Raw genomic sequence first — 21472 nt, 5'->3', positions numbered from 1 at the left:
ATTTTCAGGTTATTAAACAACTTTAAATATTAGCCAAAGATAATACAATCAAGAAAAAACAAAATCCAAAACTACATAGCCTTGTGTGCAAACGTTTTTGCCCCCGCCCCCTATTAAACCATAACTCTCGTTTAGTTGCGGGCTTTTGATGTGGGTTTCGGCAGATAGCTACTCTCCCATCTTTCCATTTTTCCTTGAAAAATCATTGGCATCAAAAGCTTGTCCTGCCTTTGGTGTATGTAAATCTTTACATACATGTCATTGCGCTGTCTTTGGAAAATGCTTTTAGGAGACATGACTGTATCACCAAAATCTCAGATTGTAGCTTTTATCCTTTAGTGCAGATATAATTCAAATATGCATCATCATAAAACATTATGGTCTGACTTCTAATGAAAAAAAAAAAATTATCAGATTTATTTAGTTTAAAGAGAGACAATTACAAATTCCCCAGACAATTTTTGTAGTTTTGGAAAAAAAAATATTATTTGAATAGAAGCAGCTTTTAAATAGTTTTTTAATTGAAAATAATTGTTAAATACCTCCAGTATTATGCAGTTACGGTATATTTAAAACCCTGAAATACATACAAAATAAACCCAGTGAAATTGTTGAATAAAGCTAAGTTTAGGTTGCTTTAAATGTTCAGGTAATGGTCTGAAACTTATACAATAGGAAAGAATCTAAGATGTTGCAAGATACCTCGAATCAATGTTGTATAACTCTATTCATGTGCAAATGCCTTTTTTTTCCCTCAGTATGGAGGAGGGAGCAGCTGAGCGGTGTAAGGAGGCTATTGAGAAAGCACTGCACTATGACCAGAACAACCCTGAAGCTCTGCAGTTAATGGCTAGCTACCTCTTCAGCACTGAGAAACCTGAGGTACACTATCATCTCTATATAAGCAAACATCCTGTCTTCTTTGTCGTGTTCTCACACACCACCCACAAAGCATGTATTTAAGTTCATGTGCTTTAGAAATGAACGGAATCCATCAGCTGTGCTGTTGATGTTCTATACGTTTTTTTTTTTCCTCTCCGCTGCACTTTGATAGGTTTATTATAATGACATTGTTAAGTTGTTCGTCAGTAATTTGATGGGAAATTTTAATTATGAACTTACCCACCACTTAACAGCTCTGAGCGGAAAGTGTAAGAGAGAGAAAAAGATTGCGATGAAAGTGCAACTCAGGTCGCTGTATACTTTAATTAATCGCGCGCTCATATAATGAATTTGCACTTCCCTAAGGTAAAAAAAAACAAAATTGCACTGTAATCCTGATTTCAACCAGTAGGTGGCAAACTGGTATAAGGAGTTTGATCCTGATTCATTCAGACTTCAGGTCAAGACATGATATTAAAGTTCACAAGATGACCGTTTTTGAAATAGTCCAGAGTTGACTGCGTTATTACAAAGCAGGAGATCATTTAATTTTTTATATCAGATTTTTTTCATAATGGTCTGAGTTAATGCTGGGGTACGTGTCATCCATCTTGCTCTCTTTGGTTCATCTGGAGAGGTGCTTACCGAACTAAAAGACCAACCGAAATAACATAATACAATAATATACTACGAAAACTGATGCAAACATCTTTTTTTTTTTTTCTTAAAGGAGGGCCGTGAGTACTTGATAAAAAGTGTGTCGTCATGGCTACCGAGTCGGCAGAAGGAGGAAGAGTCTTTAGCGAGCGCAGAGCAGCCTGATGAAGATGAGGAGCAATTGCAGGTGTGTGAGAGAGTGTGTGTATGATGTTGTCTCTCATTAAAAGTGAATGAGAGATTGATATTTTATTCTGCATTCATGTTAGATATATGGTGTTTGGCAGATGCCATGATTCAGAGCTGCTTACATTTATCTCGTTATACATCTGCTCAAGGGCCAACAGTGGCAGCTTGGTGGACTTGGGGTTTAAACTCATGACCTTCCAATCAGAAATCCAGCAGCTCGACCACTGCGATAGCCCTGCCTCGTTCTGCCTCCATTCCGTAATGATTTTTCATACATATACTTGTGTTTATATAATGCTTGTGTTTATTATAATAATGTGCTCTTTATTGCCATTGACCAGATGCCAGGCAGATGTTTGCCTTTAAGCTATAAAGAATACAAGACAACATAAACAATATACACTCACTGGCTATTTCATTAGGTACATCTGTTAAACTATTGATTAAGGCAAATATCTAATCAGCCAATCACATAGCAGGAACTTAAAATTTTTCATAGGCATGGTCAAGACGATCTGCTGAAGTTCAAACCAAGCATTGCAATGGGCAAAAAGGGTCATTTAAATGACCTTGAACGTGTTTAGTTTTTAGGCCAGACTGTCTGTGTATTTCCGAAAATAGATGGGCAACAGCAGCAGAAATCCACATCGGGTGCCGCTCCTGTCAGTTAAGAACAGGAATCTGAGGCTACCGTTCTCATGGGCTTACCAAAATTCAACAATAGAACAATGGGAAAATGTTGCCTAGTCTCAAATTCTGCTGCGGCATTCAGATGGTAGGGTCAGACTTTGGCAGAAATAACATAAAGGAATGGATCCATCCTGCCTTGTATAAACAGTTTAGGCTGCTGGTGTGGTGGATATTTTTTTGGCACACTCTGGGCCCCTTAGCACCAACTGAGAACTAATTGCCATCTTAGTATTGTTCCTGACCATGTCCATTCTTTTATGACCACATTATATCATGCCATGTCACAAAGCTTAAAATCAGCCCAAACTGGTTTCTTGAGCATCACAATGAGTGGACGCTACTCAATTGGCCTCCACAGTCATCACATCTCAGTCCAATAGAGCACCTTTGGGATGTGGTGGAACGAGAGATTTGCATCATGTTGGTGCAGCTGAAAAATCTGCAACGACTAATATGTGATGTCAGTATGGACCAAAATGTATATGGAAAATTTCCAGTACCTTGTTGAATCTATGACACAAAGTATTAGGGCACGTCTTAGGGCAAAGGAAGGTCTAACCCTGTACCAACAAGGTGTACCTAATGAAGTGACCAGTGAGTGTATAATGACTTGAGCGTATAAACAAAATTGCGTAATTGTACAAACAATTTCGTGTTCAATGCCTGATTGCATTTTTATGGCTCATTAACTTTGAGATCGAGAAAAAAGGAGGGGCCAGGGGCTGGAACATCTGTTTACAGCTGCTGTATAATGCAAGTAATAACAGCTACTGAGTGGTTTTGTGGAGATTTCACAGTAATATATGTAACAAAAGAAAGTGTAGTTACTTGCCCATTGACAGGAAATGGTTTAAATATGATGACGCACTGATTTGATTATATTAATTATATAATTATGAAATGAGGGCTCTGTTTCTTCCTATGTTGAGACTTGATTATGCAGTTTTATTGGCCATTGTCATTTCTAATAATAAAGGATCGACTTAAATGCATTTGACTTGTAAGGGAAGGAGGCATGTGCTAGAGGAGAATAATCAATGATAGGCATTGGACTACGGTTCGGGAGGTCCCAGGTTCAAATCCCACGACTACCAAGTTACCATTGTTGGGCCTTTAAACAAGGCCTTTAACCCTCAACTGCTCAGATCTATAGTGAGATAAAAATGTAAGTCGCTCTGGATGAGGGCGTCTGTCAAATGCCTAAATGTAAAATGTTATTGTGTGGCTCGTTGCCACGTTTTCCAATAACGGCCAGTTTCATTCCTTCTGCTCCCAGTGGTTTCCAGCAGTCGCTATTTGTAATTAATTCATGAACAACACGTTTGTTTGTTTTTTTTTGTTCCCTAAATGTTTATAGTCACTTTATTGTCACGGAATAAGGAATGTGTGAGAATTTTTTTTTAAGGGGGTCAAATTGTAGACCTCTTGCCTGGTCTAAAGGTGTGATGGCAGGGTGTTATTGGTGTTATTTTTTCGAGATGGATATGATTAAGATTTTTCTTTGGGAATGAGGGAAGTCTGGTAAAACAACGTATTTTTACCAGTGCATTTGTGTTTGGTTTACAAGTGTGTGCAAGTTTGATTGAGGGACTTTTTTTGCCCTCTGTTCCGTTGGCCAGACTAAAAGCAGCGCTGCATGAAGCTTTCCTGAGCTTTGAAATGAGTTCTTAGATGCAGAAAGCTAGTAGGAGTTGGGGAGACTAATCCTTTCATTTCGCTCTCAGGCGGACCGGGCTGCAAGGCAGACGTGTGCGCGCACATGCTGACCCTGTACTTTAACGTTCCTCTTTGCAACGTGAAATCCAGAGATTTTACTTAAAGCTAGCTAATATTATGCTCTCTGAGGTTGGCAAAAAGAATTTCTCAGCTTGTCTGTATACATCACTGCCCTGAAATTTACTAAAGGAAATTATTAAAAGCCCCAGCTTTATTTCTGTCTTGGCTTTTTGTTTGGATCATTTTCTGTTGTTTGATTTAATAGCTGCAAGCATAATGCGACGGCAAATTAAACAGCATTCTTTCGTGTTCTGCTCGTTTCCTACAAAAAGCAAAAAAAATGAACAGGATGTAAAAGCCACAGTGTAATTGGGATCAGATTTGGTTCAATGCCATCATGATGAAAATCTGATGTGGTAGCACTCTTGAACTGAGACACACACACACACACACACACATACACATATATACTGTATACACACATACACACTCTCACACACAATGAGACGGGAGGCCAGGGTGGTTAATGAGTAGACGAGGTTGAAAAGGCGAGAAAGGCGCAGACAGCAGGGAAGAGTGCAGTCAGCAGAAAAGGAGACAAGGCTCTGATGAAGTGCTAATGAGCCGAGAGGTTCGGAAAACACACATAGAAGTGCCGTGCATAAAAGAGCGCGTCTTACATTTGCATCTTGCTCGTCAGGCTCCGGCTACCTTAGAGCATAACAGTGTAGATAATATAAAGGTAGCAGTTCATTCACTTATGTGTATTGTAGCCCTAGACTACACACACACACACACACACACACACACACACACACACACACACAACAGTGGAAAATAAAGATGAACTAGAATTTTGTGTTTTGCAATGGATTGGCACCCCGTCCAGAGTGTACACCGATACTCGTAAACCGGGATAGAGAGTCTCCTAGCGTAAGTTTCAGGCTTCCAGCAACCCTGTTTAGGATAGGGAGTGGGTTATTTTACTTCTGTTACCCTGATTATTATTGGAACAACCCCTACTATTATAAATACACTTACTAAAAATAGTTGCAAAGCAATGAACACCTGCACTGAAACACCTGCACCATCGCTGCCCTGGCACAGCAGAAAGGCAGTGTAACATGGTCCCCCGCGCAACGGGCAAACGACTACTTTGTGCCGACGACTTTTCCACGGATTTATAGGCAGGCTGGGCGTGGTTTCTGGGCAACCCCGCGATGTCTGCAATCAAAGCGCTACACCTGGCCGGTTGGCTACTTAAGCTCCTAGAAACAGCGCACCATGTGCGAACAGTTAAATAGAGAAAGAGAAAACGAAAAATAAATAGGAGAAAAATGAAAAGATAAAGAAAAAAGAAAACTGACATAAAAGATAAAAATATATATCTCTATACCAAAAATATATAATTTCATTAGAAGAAGAGAGGCAGATATGTATATGTATGTATGTATAAGTTACAAAGCGGCGGAGAAGCGCCATTACCTTAGTGCTGCGAAGTGCTCGACCTAAATGGTTAATCCCTGCCAAAGTACACATAATCACCCCAATGTTCTCCTCTAACTCCTGTGATGGGCTCCCACAATTAACAACATATTCGGTGGCACCATATTGGGGCGCCCCTACTGAGACATCAAAAATATTTTCGCAATTTTGCATCCTGAATGTCTTGAGATCATATTGGGCCAGTTTTGTGGCGATCGATTAAATTCCCTAGGAGGAGTATCAGAATTCATTGGGTGCGTTTTGCAAACTGACTTCCTGTTTATTAGAGCCCATGACATGCAGCATGAAATTTCGCTCAATAAGATCTTAATATGTCTTGGGTTTACATGTATTCCTGCAAGTGTGTATGAGCTATGCACCAAAGTTTTCCAGGGGGCACCGTGAGGGCCCTGAGCCACGCCCAGGCCCAGCCACGCTGGCCTACTAATATTCTCAGATTTCTTCCTGTGTGCAAATTTTCATGAGTTTTATTAATCCTAGTGCCTGGGCAGTATACTAATAACTATTACTGCTTTAACTAATCCTACTATTACTAGTACTATTTTTATTCCTTTTACTATTCTTACTACTTATACTTGCCAGTTGACCCTCTACTAATCCTATTAATACTTATATTATTTATTAATTAATATTAATAATAATAATAATAATAATATTAATAATGGTATTTCTGCTACTACTGTCACTAACAATACTAACCGTACCATTCGTACTAACGTTGCCCCCTGTCACATTGCACCACATTTCCATTACCTCTGCAAAAAAATTGTTTGAAGGCAGTAAGAACTTTACCGGTTTCTACTGCGTTCCTGACAAACCGTACAAGACATACAGTTGTCTCTCTTGATGTGGAGCCGCCACACTTTTTTTGGACATAAAAAAAAAAAATGCTTGGTGAAGACATGATGCAGGATGAACTTAATAAGGGCATAGTAACGATGGCATTGACCAATTATCGGGATAACTAAGATCTCTAAGCAACTTCATTGACGTGCTACAAGCACGATGCAGACAAAAAAGATTGGATGGCTTGGATTGGATGTTGTTCTTACAAAGCCCTCATCAGTCTGGTGTTGTGACCATGGTACGTCTATGTTACGTTGTAGAAGACAGCATAAAGTTCATATTCTTTCTACCCATCCCGAGGCATCTGGAGATCGTGCCAGCTTTAGTAGACAAAGGCCAACTCTGCGAGGATCCTGAGGCATCCAGAGCAGGACCAGCTCCACCTGGATTCTGCTTCATGGTGGTTTGGAGCTACACATGCTGCTCCTGTGCTCCCAGTGATCCAGACCCCATCTGCCCTTTGCACCTGCTGACTCTTTCCTGTGCTGAACTGGACTTCATGTTAATTTAAATAACTTTTGTTATATTAAACTGCATAACAATAATTTCACTGGCTAATAATAATTGGCTGCATAACACATGTGATGTTACATAATTTCTATCCGTTATCACCCAAATGAGGATGTTGAGTTTGGCTTCTCTCAAGGTTTCTTCCTATTGCCATCTCAGGGAGTTTTTCCTTGCCATCATCGCCTTCACCCTTGGCTTGCTCATCAGGGACATCTCATTATTATCTAGACACATTTTTTCACACATACACACTTCCATAATTTTTCTTTTAAAATTTTCTTTTCTTTTTTATGAAGCTCCTTTAAGACAATAACCATTGTTAAAAGCGCTATATAAATAAAATTTAATCGAATTAGGCACAGTGGTGTAGTGGTTAGCACGGTCACCTTGCACCTCTAGGGTCCGCATCTGTGTGCATGGAGTTTACATGTTCCCCTCTTGCTTGGTGTGTTTCCTCCGGGTACTCTGGTTTCCTCCCAGTCAAAAGACCTGCAGATTAGGCTAATTGGCTGTAGTGTGTAAATGAGTGTGTGTATGTGTGTGTGTGCCCTGTGATGGATTGGCACCCTGTCCAGGGTGTATCCCACCTCGTGCCCTGAGTCTCCTGGGATAGGCTTCAGGCCCCCCACAACCCTGAATACAGAATAAAGCGGTAAAGAAGATGAGTGAGTGAGTGAATTAAATTACGTTCTTTTAGTGCTTACAAAGTTTATGGTGCTAAGCAGCAGATATAAAGGTATGGTGCCCATGATAAGCATTGCACGTGTTTGATACGATCTCAACGTACAGTAGTAAGCATGTGATAAGCGCCTGGTGGAGCAGGATCATGTGCAAGATAGGAAATCAGTGTCATGATAGATGCACTGAGAACCTGACAGGGACATGGCTAGGACCTGGTACGAAAAAGCATGTTTATGAAAATTTATATTGTTATACAAATAATAATAAGGAATAATAATTATTCAGTTGTTCATTTCCATCAAGTGTGCTCTGGGTTTTAGTTTTCAGCAAGGATTTTCATTTCATTGCATCACTAATAGCACATCATTGTGTGTGTGTGTATATGTGTGTATATATACGTGTGTGTGTGTGTGTGTGTGTGTGTGTGTGTGTATGTTTGCTAGATCCTGAGGTTTCTAACATTGTTTTAGCATTATGTATGCATAAAGTTGCTGAAAGCCAAATGGAGAATTTTGCCCATAACAACTTTTTTTTTTATTTTTTTTTTTTAACCAGAGTAAAATCCCACCATACGAGTCCCGAATTACAACAGCCAAACTGCTGATAGAAGTTGAGGAATTTGAGGTAAGGTTCTACTGCATTGTTTCACTCGCTCTGTTTTTACTACTTATATGAGCAAAAACCTGTTTTAACTACTAATATGAGCAAAATAAAACAAATAAAACAGTCATCCATATATGACAAAGGAGTTCTTGTAGAAACATTATTATTGTTTTTTCCATTTTTTTTCTCATCCTCCCAGACAAATGTAGATGACTAACTGGATTCAGTAATCTGCTGCACATGATAGCTGATTCATTTCCCTCACTGTTTATAGACTATCATAGGCCATTTTTCACTGCTCTGCTTGCCACTAGTTGCAGAGAGGTTCACCATGTGTGATTAATCTTTGAGAAAATCAAATATTTGAACATCGAACAAAACATTGAATATTTGCTTCCTGGGGGTTGCCGCTTAGCCTCGACATTATTTGTCGACTGGGAAATAAGAGATAAAATCATGCAGTGTACATTAGGCTTTAGTGTCTGTGTCGCATTGTTCACATACTCGCCTGAGTATCTTATTTACATGTAAAGGACTGAAAGTGGCATCCATTAGATGGCACATTGGAGCCAATAAATCAGTCACAGTGTCATTTTCAGGAATTTCATGCACAACAACATTCAACAGACTGTTAGGCCTGTATCGATTCCCTCCTAAATTTAGTCATGTCCAATTCCACCCATCTTTATAGGAACCCCCCCCGGAAAACCAGCCCTACCAGCTACTCATTATTCTTATCATAAAGGAGGAAAGAAACTGGACTATGAATGCCTAGTGTCACTATGGTCGATGTGGACATACCAGCCCCCCCTCTTACTTATGGATGGCTATAGCATCTTGGGTTTCGAACTCCTGATCCTGATCAACACATCTCCATTGTGCCACTTGGGAGCCTGTTTTTCTTTACCTATTAATTTTCTAGACTGTCATGGTGTTTAAAGAATTAAAAGTTGAGTCAGTAAAACCCCATGTGAGTTTAGCATGGTACTAGGTACTATGCTTTTCCTATTACAAAAAGTGTTTGACTAAAGCAAAATCTTTTCTGGATTCTGGGATTCCGCTGTGGCGACCCCTCATCAGGAGCAGTCGAAAGACGAACAACACCACCTTTCCTGGATTAGTAATTACAGTATTTTTTATAATATTCAGCGAGGGTTTCCTACTTCCTACTTGAGACACAGATCATAACACAGACGCTACTCAAGGTTTTAAAGAAAAACAAGCTTGAAGGTGGCACAACAGAAGTGTGTTTATCCCTATCATCTGATGTTCATGAGTTCCATTCCAGTACAGTAGCTAATAGCCGACCTTCTGATCAGTAACACAGTGCGTTAACCCTCTGAGCTACCGCTGCCTGGTAGCTCGGACTGGCTGTTGTTGTTGCTTAATTGCCTAATTCTATATGTGTTATTTCATTGTTTGGAAAATAAAGAAAAATACGAGTATTGTTTTAGAATCTAGAAAATTAATTGTTCTCAAACTTTGGACTGGTACTATAAAACATGGACTTGGAATTTAGTGTTTTTGTTCAAGATTGTGGATTTTTTTTGCCTTTGAATTTGTGAACGCTATTCAGATTTAAATAGTGCTATACAGTGATGAGGTGGCACAGTGGTGTAGTGTTAAGCACTGCGGCGTCGCACCTCTATGGTCGAAGGTTCGAGTCTCGCATTTGGGTGTGGGTTTCCTCCAGGTCGTCTCCAGTTTCCTCCAACAGTCTCTGTGATGGATTGTCAATGCTTCCAGGGTGTACTCCATCTAGTGCCCGGAGTCTCCTGCGAATGGCTTCTTGGCCCTGCACAGCTTATGCATTATAGAAATAAGTAAGTGTGTAAAAGAGAGTGAACAGTGAAATCAGTTCTGATTTACCAAGAGGAATTTAAAAGGCTCTTTAAAAGTTGCCAAAGCCACTTTTTAATATGTGTGATGGTTAAAGAAGTTTGTTACTAAATTCATTGTACGAGTGTTTGCTTCACTTGGATAATGAGGTATTTTCATTTCCCCTCAAAGTATATTTCCATCTTTTCTCTGTGGGGAGGTTACGGTTGAATAATTCAGGAACTGTATTTTGCTTAGCACTTGACCTTTACTCTTTTGTGTGTGTTTGTGTGTGTTTGTGTGTGCATGCATGTGAGACTCCTGTGAGCATATTACAGAATGATATAATCGAATTGGGGGGGTGGGGGTGGGGGGGAGTTAAAAAGGGTTGGAAATGAGTGATGACAGTAGGAGGTTTAAAAAAAGAAGAGGAATCTGAGTTTTTCTGCACAACTGAGAATTGGGAAAAACCTAAAAAAGGATGTTCTTTTCATTCTCTTGTCTGTTTTGTATCTCCGTCCCGTGTGAGAAGTGTTTGTAAATGCAGCATGACTCTAAAGCTGTTAGAAGTCTCAGCATGGCTGAAAGCTCTTTGCGCCATAGGGGAGGCATTAATATTAATACCAGTCACCTGGCTGCCTGGCAGAGCTGCACTGAAAGTCATGGGGTCATCGCTTTGATAGCTAGTGCTTAGACAGAAGCCAAGCTCCTGCCCAGCATGAAACATTTTGATTGGTCTTTTGAGAAAAGGAAAAAAAGTTAAAAAGGGGATGGGGGCAAAGAGAGATGCTCTGATAACCAAGTAGTTGTATGACTAAGTTTTATGTTTGCATTGATTTATTTGGCTGGCAATTTTTTGTCGAGGGAAGTAGAGTCCAGTCTAAGAATATAACTTGCATGTGTTGCCAGACTTATTCTCAGCAATTTGAGAAACAAATGGAAGATTCATGTAGATTAAACAGAGAGGGAGAGAAAGAGAGAGAGTCTTAACTAAATATATATTTTTAAATGCTAGTACACTAGTCAAGTAGCGCAGAATTAAAGTATACGTCTAAAATGTTACTTGTTAAAAGAGCTACCTTCTAATTAAGCAGGACCAGTCTACGGTACAGTCTACTAAAAGTAAAAGATAACTTACCTAGGATAACTTTTTAATATTGTTCATGATTTATGCACCAAAATTTGCTAGGATAGGTTTAGTGCACTATTGGGCAAAAGTCTTAGGTACCATATTATCTTTAGTACACATTTTGTTATATATGGTTATCATGGCTACATTTTTATGTACAAAACCATCTAATATTTCTGAACATATCTTAAAAATTTCTAAACATTTAAGATTACAGAAGAATATTTGCATGCCTGTAAAGAAATGCAACATATTATATGATAACCCTGTTTTTATATGAAAAAAATAAATAAAAATAAAACCCTGGGTTTTGCATAAAAATATAAAGGACCAAGTTTGGCATATTCTCCTGCACACACAGTAAAACCTCCTAGCTGTTTTATTGAGGACATTGGTTTCTAACACTACCGATTATTTTCAAGTAAATAATTTTCACCCATTTTTTTTGTCTAGCATAAAAAGGTGAATAATTTTTTTTTTTGTAAAATGTTAAACTCACCTTTTTATGTTAGACAATTTATTTTTGTAGACAATACATTAATCAACCAACTATCAACGATATACAGTTAACATTAAAACCACCTAGGTTTTCGATTCACCTTGTGCCACTGGTGTGGCTCTGGCCCCTTGGGGGAGTGGCTCTGCAGGGCCTCTGGTGTATGCTGTGGCTGACACCAGAATGTTTGCAGTGGATCCTTTGGGTACTTGATTGGATTGCAATCTGGGGAATTTGCTGTTGGGCCCAGTGCACAGCTTGTGGGAGGAGCTGACCACCTGTGCATGAGATGGAGCTGACCGTGGTACTGAACACATGCTGCGTTTTCCTCTCCTTGTTTGAGAGTGAGGGTGGCAGATAGTCTGTGTGTGTGTGTCTGTGTGTGTGTGTCTGTGTGTGTGTGTCTGTGTGTGTCTATATACACGGAATATAATATGCCAACAACCTGTTTAAATATTTTAGTACTAAATATATTCCTATACATTTTATATTGATAATATGGCAATATTATGGTTATAAAATGATAACATAACATTGATAACATTAATATATTATTATTATAATATGAATCATACTATTCTTTTCCTGAAGTGTGTGTAATTTTTTTTTTGCTGAGTCTCTCTCTCTCTCTCTCTCTCTCTATATATATATATATATATATATATATATATATAACTAATATATTCATAAAAAAATGGTTCTTTGACAGCTAAAATCATCTTTTTTGCACAAGTTAAGGTTAAGTGACAGCACACATATTCAGCTAGGTTAAGTCTGGGTTCCTATTTGTTTTCAAGCCACGTCTTGCAGCCGTGTTTGGTGAAAAAGTGCTATAATATAGATGCCTGTTCTGTCAGGCGTCTTAAGACAACCACGAGCCTGTGAGAGACAGGTTTCTGTGTAGATGTTTTGTACCTTTTTTTTTTTTTTTTTTTTTTTTTTTTAACAGAGTGTGCATTTTTGTGCCATAACGTCTTCCTTGAGCAAACTCGGTGCACTTGAGAGAGTTCATAAAACTGGAGTAAAACTGGCAGATATTGGTATTATTTGTACAGACTCTTGAGAGAATCTCTGTGTGTATCTTTGCGTTTAAAGATGTCAAAACTCAGGAACAGGTTCTAACTCAATTTTATCAGGGCCGTTTTCCCTATCAACACCATCTGGTCAAACCCCAGCACACCCACTTACAGGAAAAGATGGATGTCTTCCTTTGAAGAGAAAGAGAAAGAGCGAAGGAGAGCAAGAAGGAACAAAATGGGAGAGGAGAATATTCTCTCATCACTGCGTATACCTATTGAGTTGAATGATCGTTTGTAATGACACTGGAGGGATTCAATTATCTCTAAAGGGGAAAGTATTTAATTAGGAAAAAAAAACTCACCGAAGAGTGCATTGTGTGCACATTTTTAATTGACTATCTAATTTTCTTTTGTGGGTTTTTATCTTTAGTGTTTTACCTTAGAAACTGCTTATAGGGAAATTTCACTGAATAGCTAATCTTAATGGCTGTGTTTTATGATGCACATTATAATTTGTTAACTAGAATGGTGTGAGAAGCAGCGGTGTGTGTACCAGACAAATCATCCAGGTAGCTTGGGGCTTTTTTTTTCTTTTTTTTTTATTATTGTTTGATTTTTTAAATGGTACATTTCCCTAAGAAATAAGTCCTTTTATTTAGTGTCATGCTAAATGATTCAGTTCTCAAGGCCATACTTTTTGCTTGCTCTGCTGGAGTTTCTGGAACTATTCTATAAAAGCAATACCACACTTAGATTTTTACATCGCTCTTACTTCACCTAAGACAGGGGCTGAGGTAGCACATTGTGAGTACACGCTCAACAAAAAGTCTCTTCAGATTGCACAGAAAGACACTGGGTAGCGTTTTTGTTTACAGCTTGGCACAGCAGTTTATTTTGCTTAGTTTTGTCAGTGTACATACATATGAGTTGGAAAAGATCATTCATCATCCATGCATTATAAATGTTAATATGTGTGATGCAGTAGGATTGAACATGTGCCGCACAACATGTGACTTTTTTTGTATGAATATACACACTTAGTAAATGTGTTACTTTTGCTTAGTGATATGTTCATCTATTACTTTTTCTTAAGAAGAAATATTCTACTGACAGCTAGTCTACAAGGCAAATATGAATAATATACTAAAAATGTTTTTTACAGATGCTATTTAATGTCTAATTTTCATCAATAAAGCTTCATTACGTATTTGACAATAAGGCCATGTACTATACTGTTTACTCTATTTACCATATTATATGACTGAGCAAATCATGTAACATTCCCTGGTAGCTAATACTAGAATGTACAAAAATAATCAAGCAATATCACGTTAGTGGGAGTGCTGTTGTACTGCTTATTAGCAAGGCTGTTATGCCTGAAGATATCATCTGTGCTTATATTTGGTACAACACGATCTTGAGTGTGGTATTGCTTTTATAGAATAGTACCAGAAACACCATTTATTATCAACAGATTATTATTTAACCAGCCAGTTTGCTCCACATTGGTTGCCAAGACATTTCCTTCTGCGACTGGCAGAGCTAACTAACTGTGACAGGTGAAACTGCTGACTGACAGTGTAATTAACAGGGGTAAGAGGATTTTTTAACTCTTAGTGGTACTATATAGCCAAAATGTAAGACGAATAAACCATGTAGGTGGTGGACAGTCCTGAGAATCTTTTAAGATTTATTTTATATTTTCATTTTATAGTTCCATATTTGGAACCTCAGCTATTCAACTGCCAGGGTGTCAGGGTTGAATCCCAAACAGCATAAAATGAAAAGCTACTGTAGGTCGCTATGTATAGTGTACAATCCTTTTTTCCACACATAAAGTAGTGCCCTTGATCAGGAGCTAAGTAGCTTTGTCCATAATAAAAAAAACAACAACATAGGATGTTTAGAATCATTTTGGAACAACTTAGAAGCAGTTACTTAAGAGACAAAGTGTTGAGGACAACTTTATCAGATGTGTTCCCTTTGCTGAAAGTAGTGGTTTTAAATTTGGGTTTTGGCAGGCAGCTGCTCTCCCCTCTTCGCAGTACTATAGACCGTACTGACCTACCTTCATTTGTGCTGGTGACCCTATCACTGGACTGTAAGTTATGATTTTATGATTTGTCCACCTCTAATATAAGACAGGAAATTGTATTTATTTATAATTTTTTTTGGTTTGTTTTTAGCTATGTAGATCGGGGTAAAGCTGACAATTATGCAAACATTCTCGGAATTCACCAGTAGTTTTTATTTATTTTAACTTAATAGTTGGATACTTACGTTTTACATGATTAATTGCGGTGGCCATAGTGGTTTTAATTATTCATATTATAAATATACACATACACATACAGTGAAAGTGGATTGCGAGAAACGCGGTTTGCGAGCAAAGATTTAAAAAAAAATTTTTACTTAAAAAACGAACAAGTCTTGGTTTACGAGTGCTGAGTATCATGCATCACGCATGCGCTTCTTGGTTTGATGCTGAGCGTCACGTGATTACAACTGAGCCAACGGTTTTTATCTCTCTTGTGCTGCGGAATTGTGGGTAATCGTCTTTTCTGCTGGGTCTTAGTGCGCGTCTCTTACTGGTATAATCAACATCCGTGCACGCGTGTACTGTTTACCATAACACTGTGTCCACATGTGACATATTTTATTTTGTGTCTATATGCGTGTGTGTACAGCGTGCGTGTAAAGCAAAAGCAAGTCTCATTATAGAGGTTAAAGATCCATTTTCTCTCTCTGTAGCAGCCTGCTCTTCGTGTCTGTGCGTGCGCGTCATTCGACACCGTGCCACACATGCACTCAGACCCCTCCCACTTTCGCCTTTACAGACAAACACAGACACACACACACTCTCTCTGCTCTACATAAAAACACTGATCTGTCGCGATTCTTTTTAAAGGTAAATTGCTGGTTAGTTTGTTTTATTTTTACTTTACAGCAGTGATTCCGTTAGGATGTCACTCAATCAAGTGTCGTTAGAGAGATTTCTTGTTTATTTTTCCGATAAACCAGTGTTTCTGTTGTGTGCGCGCATGTGTGTGAATGAGTGGAGGAAGGGTATCTGTGTAAGACGAGAAGGGGGAGAGGAGAGGGGCCTCCTTACTTTAGCTTCTCACACACACACACACACACACACAACATAAACGGAAACTGTTTATGGATATCTGTCGAGTTTTTTATTTTTACAAGGAGTGCAGGTTAATTTGTTTTATTTTTATTCTATGTTTGGTATCAATTATTTTTATTATTATTTTTTTGGGGGCTGTGCAACGAATAATTTGAGTTTCTATTATTTCTTATGAGAAATTTTGCCTTGATTTTTGAGTGTTTTGGAATACAAGCCCACTTTCAGAACGAATTATGCTTGTAATCCTAGGTTCCACTGTGTATATGAGACCATAGGCCTTTTTTTTTTGATAGATTAAAATAATGCAGTATTTATCATTACTTTTTTCGTCCCAGACCTCAATATTACAGGTATATGAAATCTTTGGCAGCAGTAGTATAGTAATGATTAGTATTTTTGTTGCATTTATTCATAATAATTATATCTCCTTTTCTGACTCATCTTTATTCATTTTTATCAAGAATTGTCATTTTGTGTGCCTTTAGAGCAATGAGAGGAAGATAACTGTATTGACTTCTGGTTGCATCAGTCAGCTGGTTCATACTTAGAAAACAAAACAGCATGATGAACCAGATATATATCTTTGCCCAAACCTCTTGGGGTGTAAAGATTCACTGATTTTAAGCCAGCACATTAGCTACGACGCATTCATGACTGCACCATTATAGTTTTTGTTTTCTGTATGAGTCCAGCACCACACAGATTTTATTTCATTATTCATTTTTATTAAATTAATTTTCTTTTGCATTATGATTTTCTTTCCCGCCCCCATTCTTTCTGCTTGCATCCATGCCTCTCTAACTATCTGTCAGACCCTGTTAATGAAATATTCCACTCCCTAAAGCTCTCACTCACTCACTTATTCACTTATTTTCTACACCGCTTTATCCTGTATTCAGGGCCGTGTGGGCCTGTAGCCTATCCCAGAAGGCTTAGGGCATAAGGCAGGGTAGACCTGGACAGGATGCCAATCCATCGCAGGGCACACACACACATACACACACTCACACACTCGCACACTAATTCACACACTACGGGCAATTTGGGAACGCCAGTTAGCCTAACCTGCATATCTTTGGACTGTGGGAGGAAACTGGAATACCCGGAGGAAACCCACCAAGCACGGGGAGAACATGCAAACTCCATGCACACAGAGACGGGAATTGAGCATGGCCAGAAATCAAACCCGGACCCTGAAGATGCAAGGCGGCAGTGCTAACCACATTCTTTTTCTTTTTACCTCATTGAGTGACCTTTTGAACAAGGTCTGTGGAACATTATAACAAAATGAGATTTCAAGTTGAAATATTGCCATAATAGTCAAACTGTGAAGGAGGCCATTCTGATGTAGGACCTCTTTCTCTCAGTCTCTCCCACGTTCATTGATTTATACCTACTATATTCATTGTAACTGGTATAAAAAGGGAATGAAAGTTTATCTTTTTACATCTTACTGAATTGCACTGCATCAAATCATATTACATCATTCCTACAGGATTCAATGCACTTTCAGAGGGTTACTGTAACATTTTCAGAAAATATTATTGTTATTGTTATTATTGTTATTGTTATTATTTAACTTTAAATGTGTTTGTTTCTAAGTAGTTTCTGAAAATAATGCAGAAATATTTTTATTCAATCCTGTTTGTTCCTTATTTGTTTAAATTGCAGCACACCTAATTGGCATATGCTGTAATTCTAAACTAGTACATTTACATTTACATTGAGGCATTTGGCAGACGCTCTTATCCAGAGCGACTTACAAAAAGTGCTTTAATGTTTACATCATTGGATACATACTTACACTGGGTTAACTAGGTTAATAACCAAGTGCCATTGGTCTAACACAACTGGGAAGAGGGTTTTTTTTTTTTTTTTTTTTTGGGGGGGGGGGGTGTTAGTCCAAGTACTGGAGAAACAGATGCGTCTTGAGTCGTCGTTTAAAGATAGTCAAAGTTTCTGATGTACGGACATCTAGAGGAAGTTCATTCCACCACCTAGGTGCTAGAACAGAAAAGAGCCTGGATGAATGCCGCCCTCGATCCCTGAGAGATGCTGGGATGAGGCGAGCAGTGCTGGAGGATCGGAGGGAACGTGTTGCAGTGCGTGGTGTAAGTATTAATACTTACACCACGCTAGTACTAGTACTATTACTTCTTCTTCTTCTTCTTCTTCTTCTTCTTCTTTTTCTTTTAGCAGCTTTAGTCCCAATATAAGTATCCAGTATCTGTCTGATGCCATGCTCATAATCATACTTGTAGTTGGTCTTATGTACAGTGCTTTTCAAATATTATTCAACTCCCTTAAAAGATTGAATTTCATTGCTAATGAAACATTGACTTAGATATATTTGATATTTAATTTTATTCTTTCATAATATTTAATATTTAATTCTTTCAGTTTTTAGATGTAATTTTTAAAATCACTTTTTGCTGCAGAAACAGCTTTAAGTGTGTTGTAGGTTCCTATTAGCCTTACAGACTGTTTGGGAGTGATTTTTACTTATTCTTACTGGCAGAGTTGCTCCAGGTTGGTTCTTCAGGTTGTTTGGGTTGGTCAGTTTCTGGCTATTTTTAAAATAGTGCCACAGATTCACAATGGGATTCACACTCACTGTCTATACGACTTTAACCGTTATACAGGGTCCTGGGGACTTGGAGCCTATCTCAGCAGACTTGGGGCACAAGCTGGGGTACCCCCTGGACAAGGTGTACCAATCCATTGCAAGGCGCATACACACACACACACGCACGCTCATTCACTCTACAGGGAATACACATTATGTTGATCTGCATTCATCCGGAGGAAACCCACCGTATTACAGGGAGAACATGCAAACTGGTGCACCGCTGGTGACGGTGCCAACCACTAAGCCACTGTGCTGCCTCAAATGGGACTCATAGCTGGTATTTTAGTTTGCCCTTATACAGTAGATCACTCACCCAACACTACTCCTGTGCTGTTGTTTTCTTTGTGTCTGGGACCATTGTTTGGACAAGAGGTGATGGTTCTCTCAAGCTTTGCTAACTTGCTTTATCTGTCTGTCGCTCTGTCTAAAAGATCTTTTGAAATGGTTTTCTATTGCATTTTTACTCCACTTCGACCCAGTAGACTCTAACTTCTTTAGAGTGACTGTCGCTCTCACACTGGCTTCCTTTAACAGTTTTTAATCATTATTTTAGAAAGGGCTTTGTCTAAGTGGTGCTCGGAAGATGTGATGGAGCTTCCATGACTGATCCAAGGGTGCTTAGTGGGATGTCCAACCTCTTAAATATAATTTTACACCCTAATGCTGAGTTATGAACTTTTATTACCGTTTTTTTTTTTTTTCCTTTCCTTTCCTCTTCAGTGACAGTTCATGTGAAGGAGTGGGGTGCCCAGAAAATGAGAGTTGTTTAATATTTCACAGTTGAGGGCCATTACAAGTCATTGAATCCTTATATCTTTCTGGAAACAGCTTTTTTTCCCCTTTGAAATATTTGCTAGGAAATAATAAATTTTGATGTTGAAAATTTACTGTATTTGAGACTTTGCAACACAAATACTGGGTAGATAATAATTTTGCAAGCAATTTTCAATGCCGCAAAGCAGCTTTACATAGTCAAAAGAATTATTTAAGTTTGTATGAAATGTGAATTTGTATGAATCAAAATGGTCAGTTTGTCCCTGGTGAGCAAGCCGAGGGCGACAGTGGCAAGGAAAAACTCCCTGAGATGGTAATAGGAAGAAACCTTGAGAGGAACCAGACTCAACAGGGAACCCATCCTCATCTGGGTGAAACAGAAAGCAGTAAATGATCTGCATTTATACAGTGTGTAGGGTGGGAGGCAGTTCAGCTATAATAGCTGATGTTAATTGATGTTAATATGGAGTCCAGGTAGTTATTGAAGACCCAGGTAGACTTGTAAGAAGTTCCAGTCATGAACTATCGAACTGTCAAGTTCCCAGAGAAACAGTTGCCAACACCAGTCAAGGCCAGAACCATTTTCTAGGTAGAGAGACGAATCTTATACAAATGTAACAATGTGTTGTCTCTGCGCCTTTAAATAACATTGGGAAATCCAATTTTGTCTCAGAGCTGTTTTCCACTTCATTGGACTGTGAACTCTGTTTTGTTGAGGATTTTCCATAATTAGGGTTATTCACCCTCAGGGTAGCTTCAAAGAAAAACCATTTTCCATCATTGTGCTGCCAGACTGATTCATTGTAACCCCGCCCCAACCCCCCCCCCCCCCCCCCCCCCCCCCCCCAACACACACACACACACACACACACACACACACATACAATATGCTGGATTTTGGACATTTTATTCATTCACTTATACTCTAGAAATCTTTTTTACAGTTGTAAATATTGATATAATATCTGGTGCATTGCATTTTCTTTTTTGCACCATACACGTGAAAACTGTGGAAATTCGTAACTTGAATGTTTGCAAGTCGGGGACTGCCTGTACATGGTCTGAAAAAGGTATTGATAAATTTCTTCTTCTATTAAACCATTACAGCCATTCTTTTATATCTCTTTTCCCAATATTTTATTAGAACCCTATTTTATTATAACTCTAAACTTGGTAATTTCGGACATATGAAGTGATTTTAATTCTGTTGTTTAGTGAATACCTGTGTACTGCTGACTTTTTATAGTAAAAGGTGATAAATATTGCAAGGTTTTATTAAAGGCTACAGTCATAAATTCTCATTTGAATGTTCCTTCCCAGTGAAGCCTCATTAATAAAAGGAAGTCAGCCATGGTCATTAATTACGGCTTGCATCCTTTTGTCTCTGTGTTTGGGGAGCAAGCTCATTTGGACTATAATGTCCTGCTCGAGCCAGAGGTAAGTAATAGGATCAAAGGGGAAAATCATACGCAGGAGGCCTGTGTATTGTTGGAAGTGAATTGAGTATAAGGATGCGTGAGGTCTTTTTATTTGTATGCACGTTCGTTCAAGCATATAATTGCTCCGCTAGAAAAGGTCAGACGTGCCCCTGGGAATCTAATCCAGTCAACTAACCTAAATCTACAGTAACTAACTAATGTAAATATGATGTATAATGTATGAGCATGGATATTTTGGCACATATGGATCACTTTATATGGGTGGATTAAAATATACAAAGTCTTAGTTTATTTGCATATCTCATGACGATTCTGGAGTCTTGGGTCAAATGAATCCAGAGCATCCTGCCTTAATGTCAAAGGAATGAGGTTAATGGTTTTGTGTGAATGTGGTAACCTTTTCTGGCGTTCTCAGTGGAGCTGAGACATAGTATTAGGTTTCTCTGAAAGATTTTTCTTTTTCTAAAATACACCAGGGTTTAAAGCTAAACTAGGAGCAATGATTTTAGGCCAGAAGCACATTAACACATTAGGTCAGGATAAGCTCAGCTTCACCAAGTCATGTCTGTACTTTTGTTTAATAGCGTAATACTATTAATAAGAATGGCGTAATGCCTATGTTGTGGAAAAAGAGAAAAGAAACAGCATTTCTTGTGTTTATATTTGTAGTCAGAAAATAGAAAAATACATGACTATGTATTGAGATGTCTTTATGCCCTGACTGTCATTAAATGGATGCATTTATCTAGAAT

General features: G+C 38.5%; 1 protein-coding gene across 1 annotated transcript in view; it reads left to right on the top strand.

Moving 5' to 3' along the window:
• si:dkey-12j5.1 (uncharacterized) overlaps window positions 1-21472 on the top strand; it is an 86736-nt gene that overhangs the window by 17140 nt on the left and 48124 nt on the right. Inside the window, exons 6-8 of the mRNA XM_053487484.1 lie at window positions 759-882; window positions 1613-1726; window positions 8233-8301. Coding sequence (XP_053343459.1) covers window positions 759-882; window positions 1613-1726; window positions 8233-8301 — 307 coding nt within the window. The remainder of the gene's footprint in view (window positions 1-758; window positions 883-1612; window positions 1727-8232; window positions 8302-21472) is intronic.

This window comes from Clarias gariepinus, chromosome 26 (assembly GCF_024256425.1).
Source record: "Clarias gariepinus isolate MV-2021 ecotype Netherlands chromosome 26, CGAR_prim_01v2, whole genome shotgun sequence".
NCBI lineage: Eukaryota > Metazoa > Chordata > Actinopteri > Siluriformes > Clariidae > Clarias > Clarias gariepinus.
This window is presented reverse-complemented; position numbering and strand designations above follow the sequence as displayed.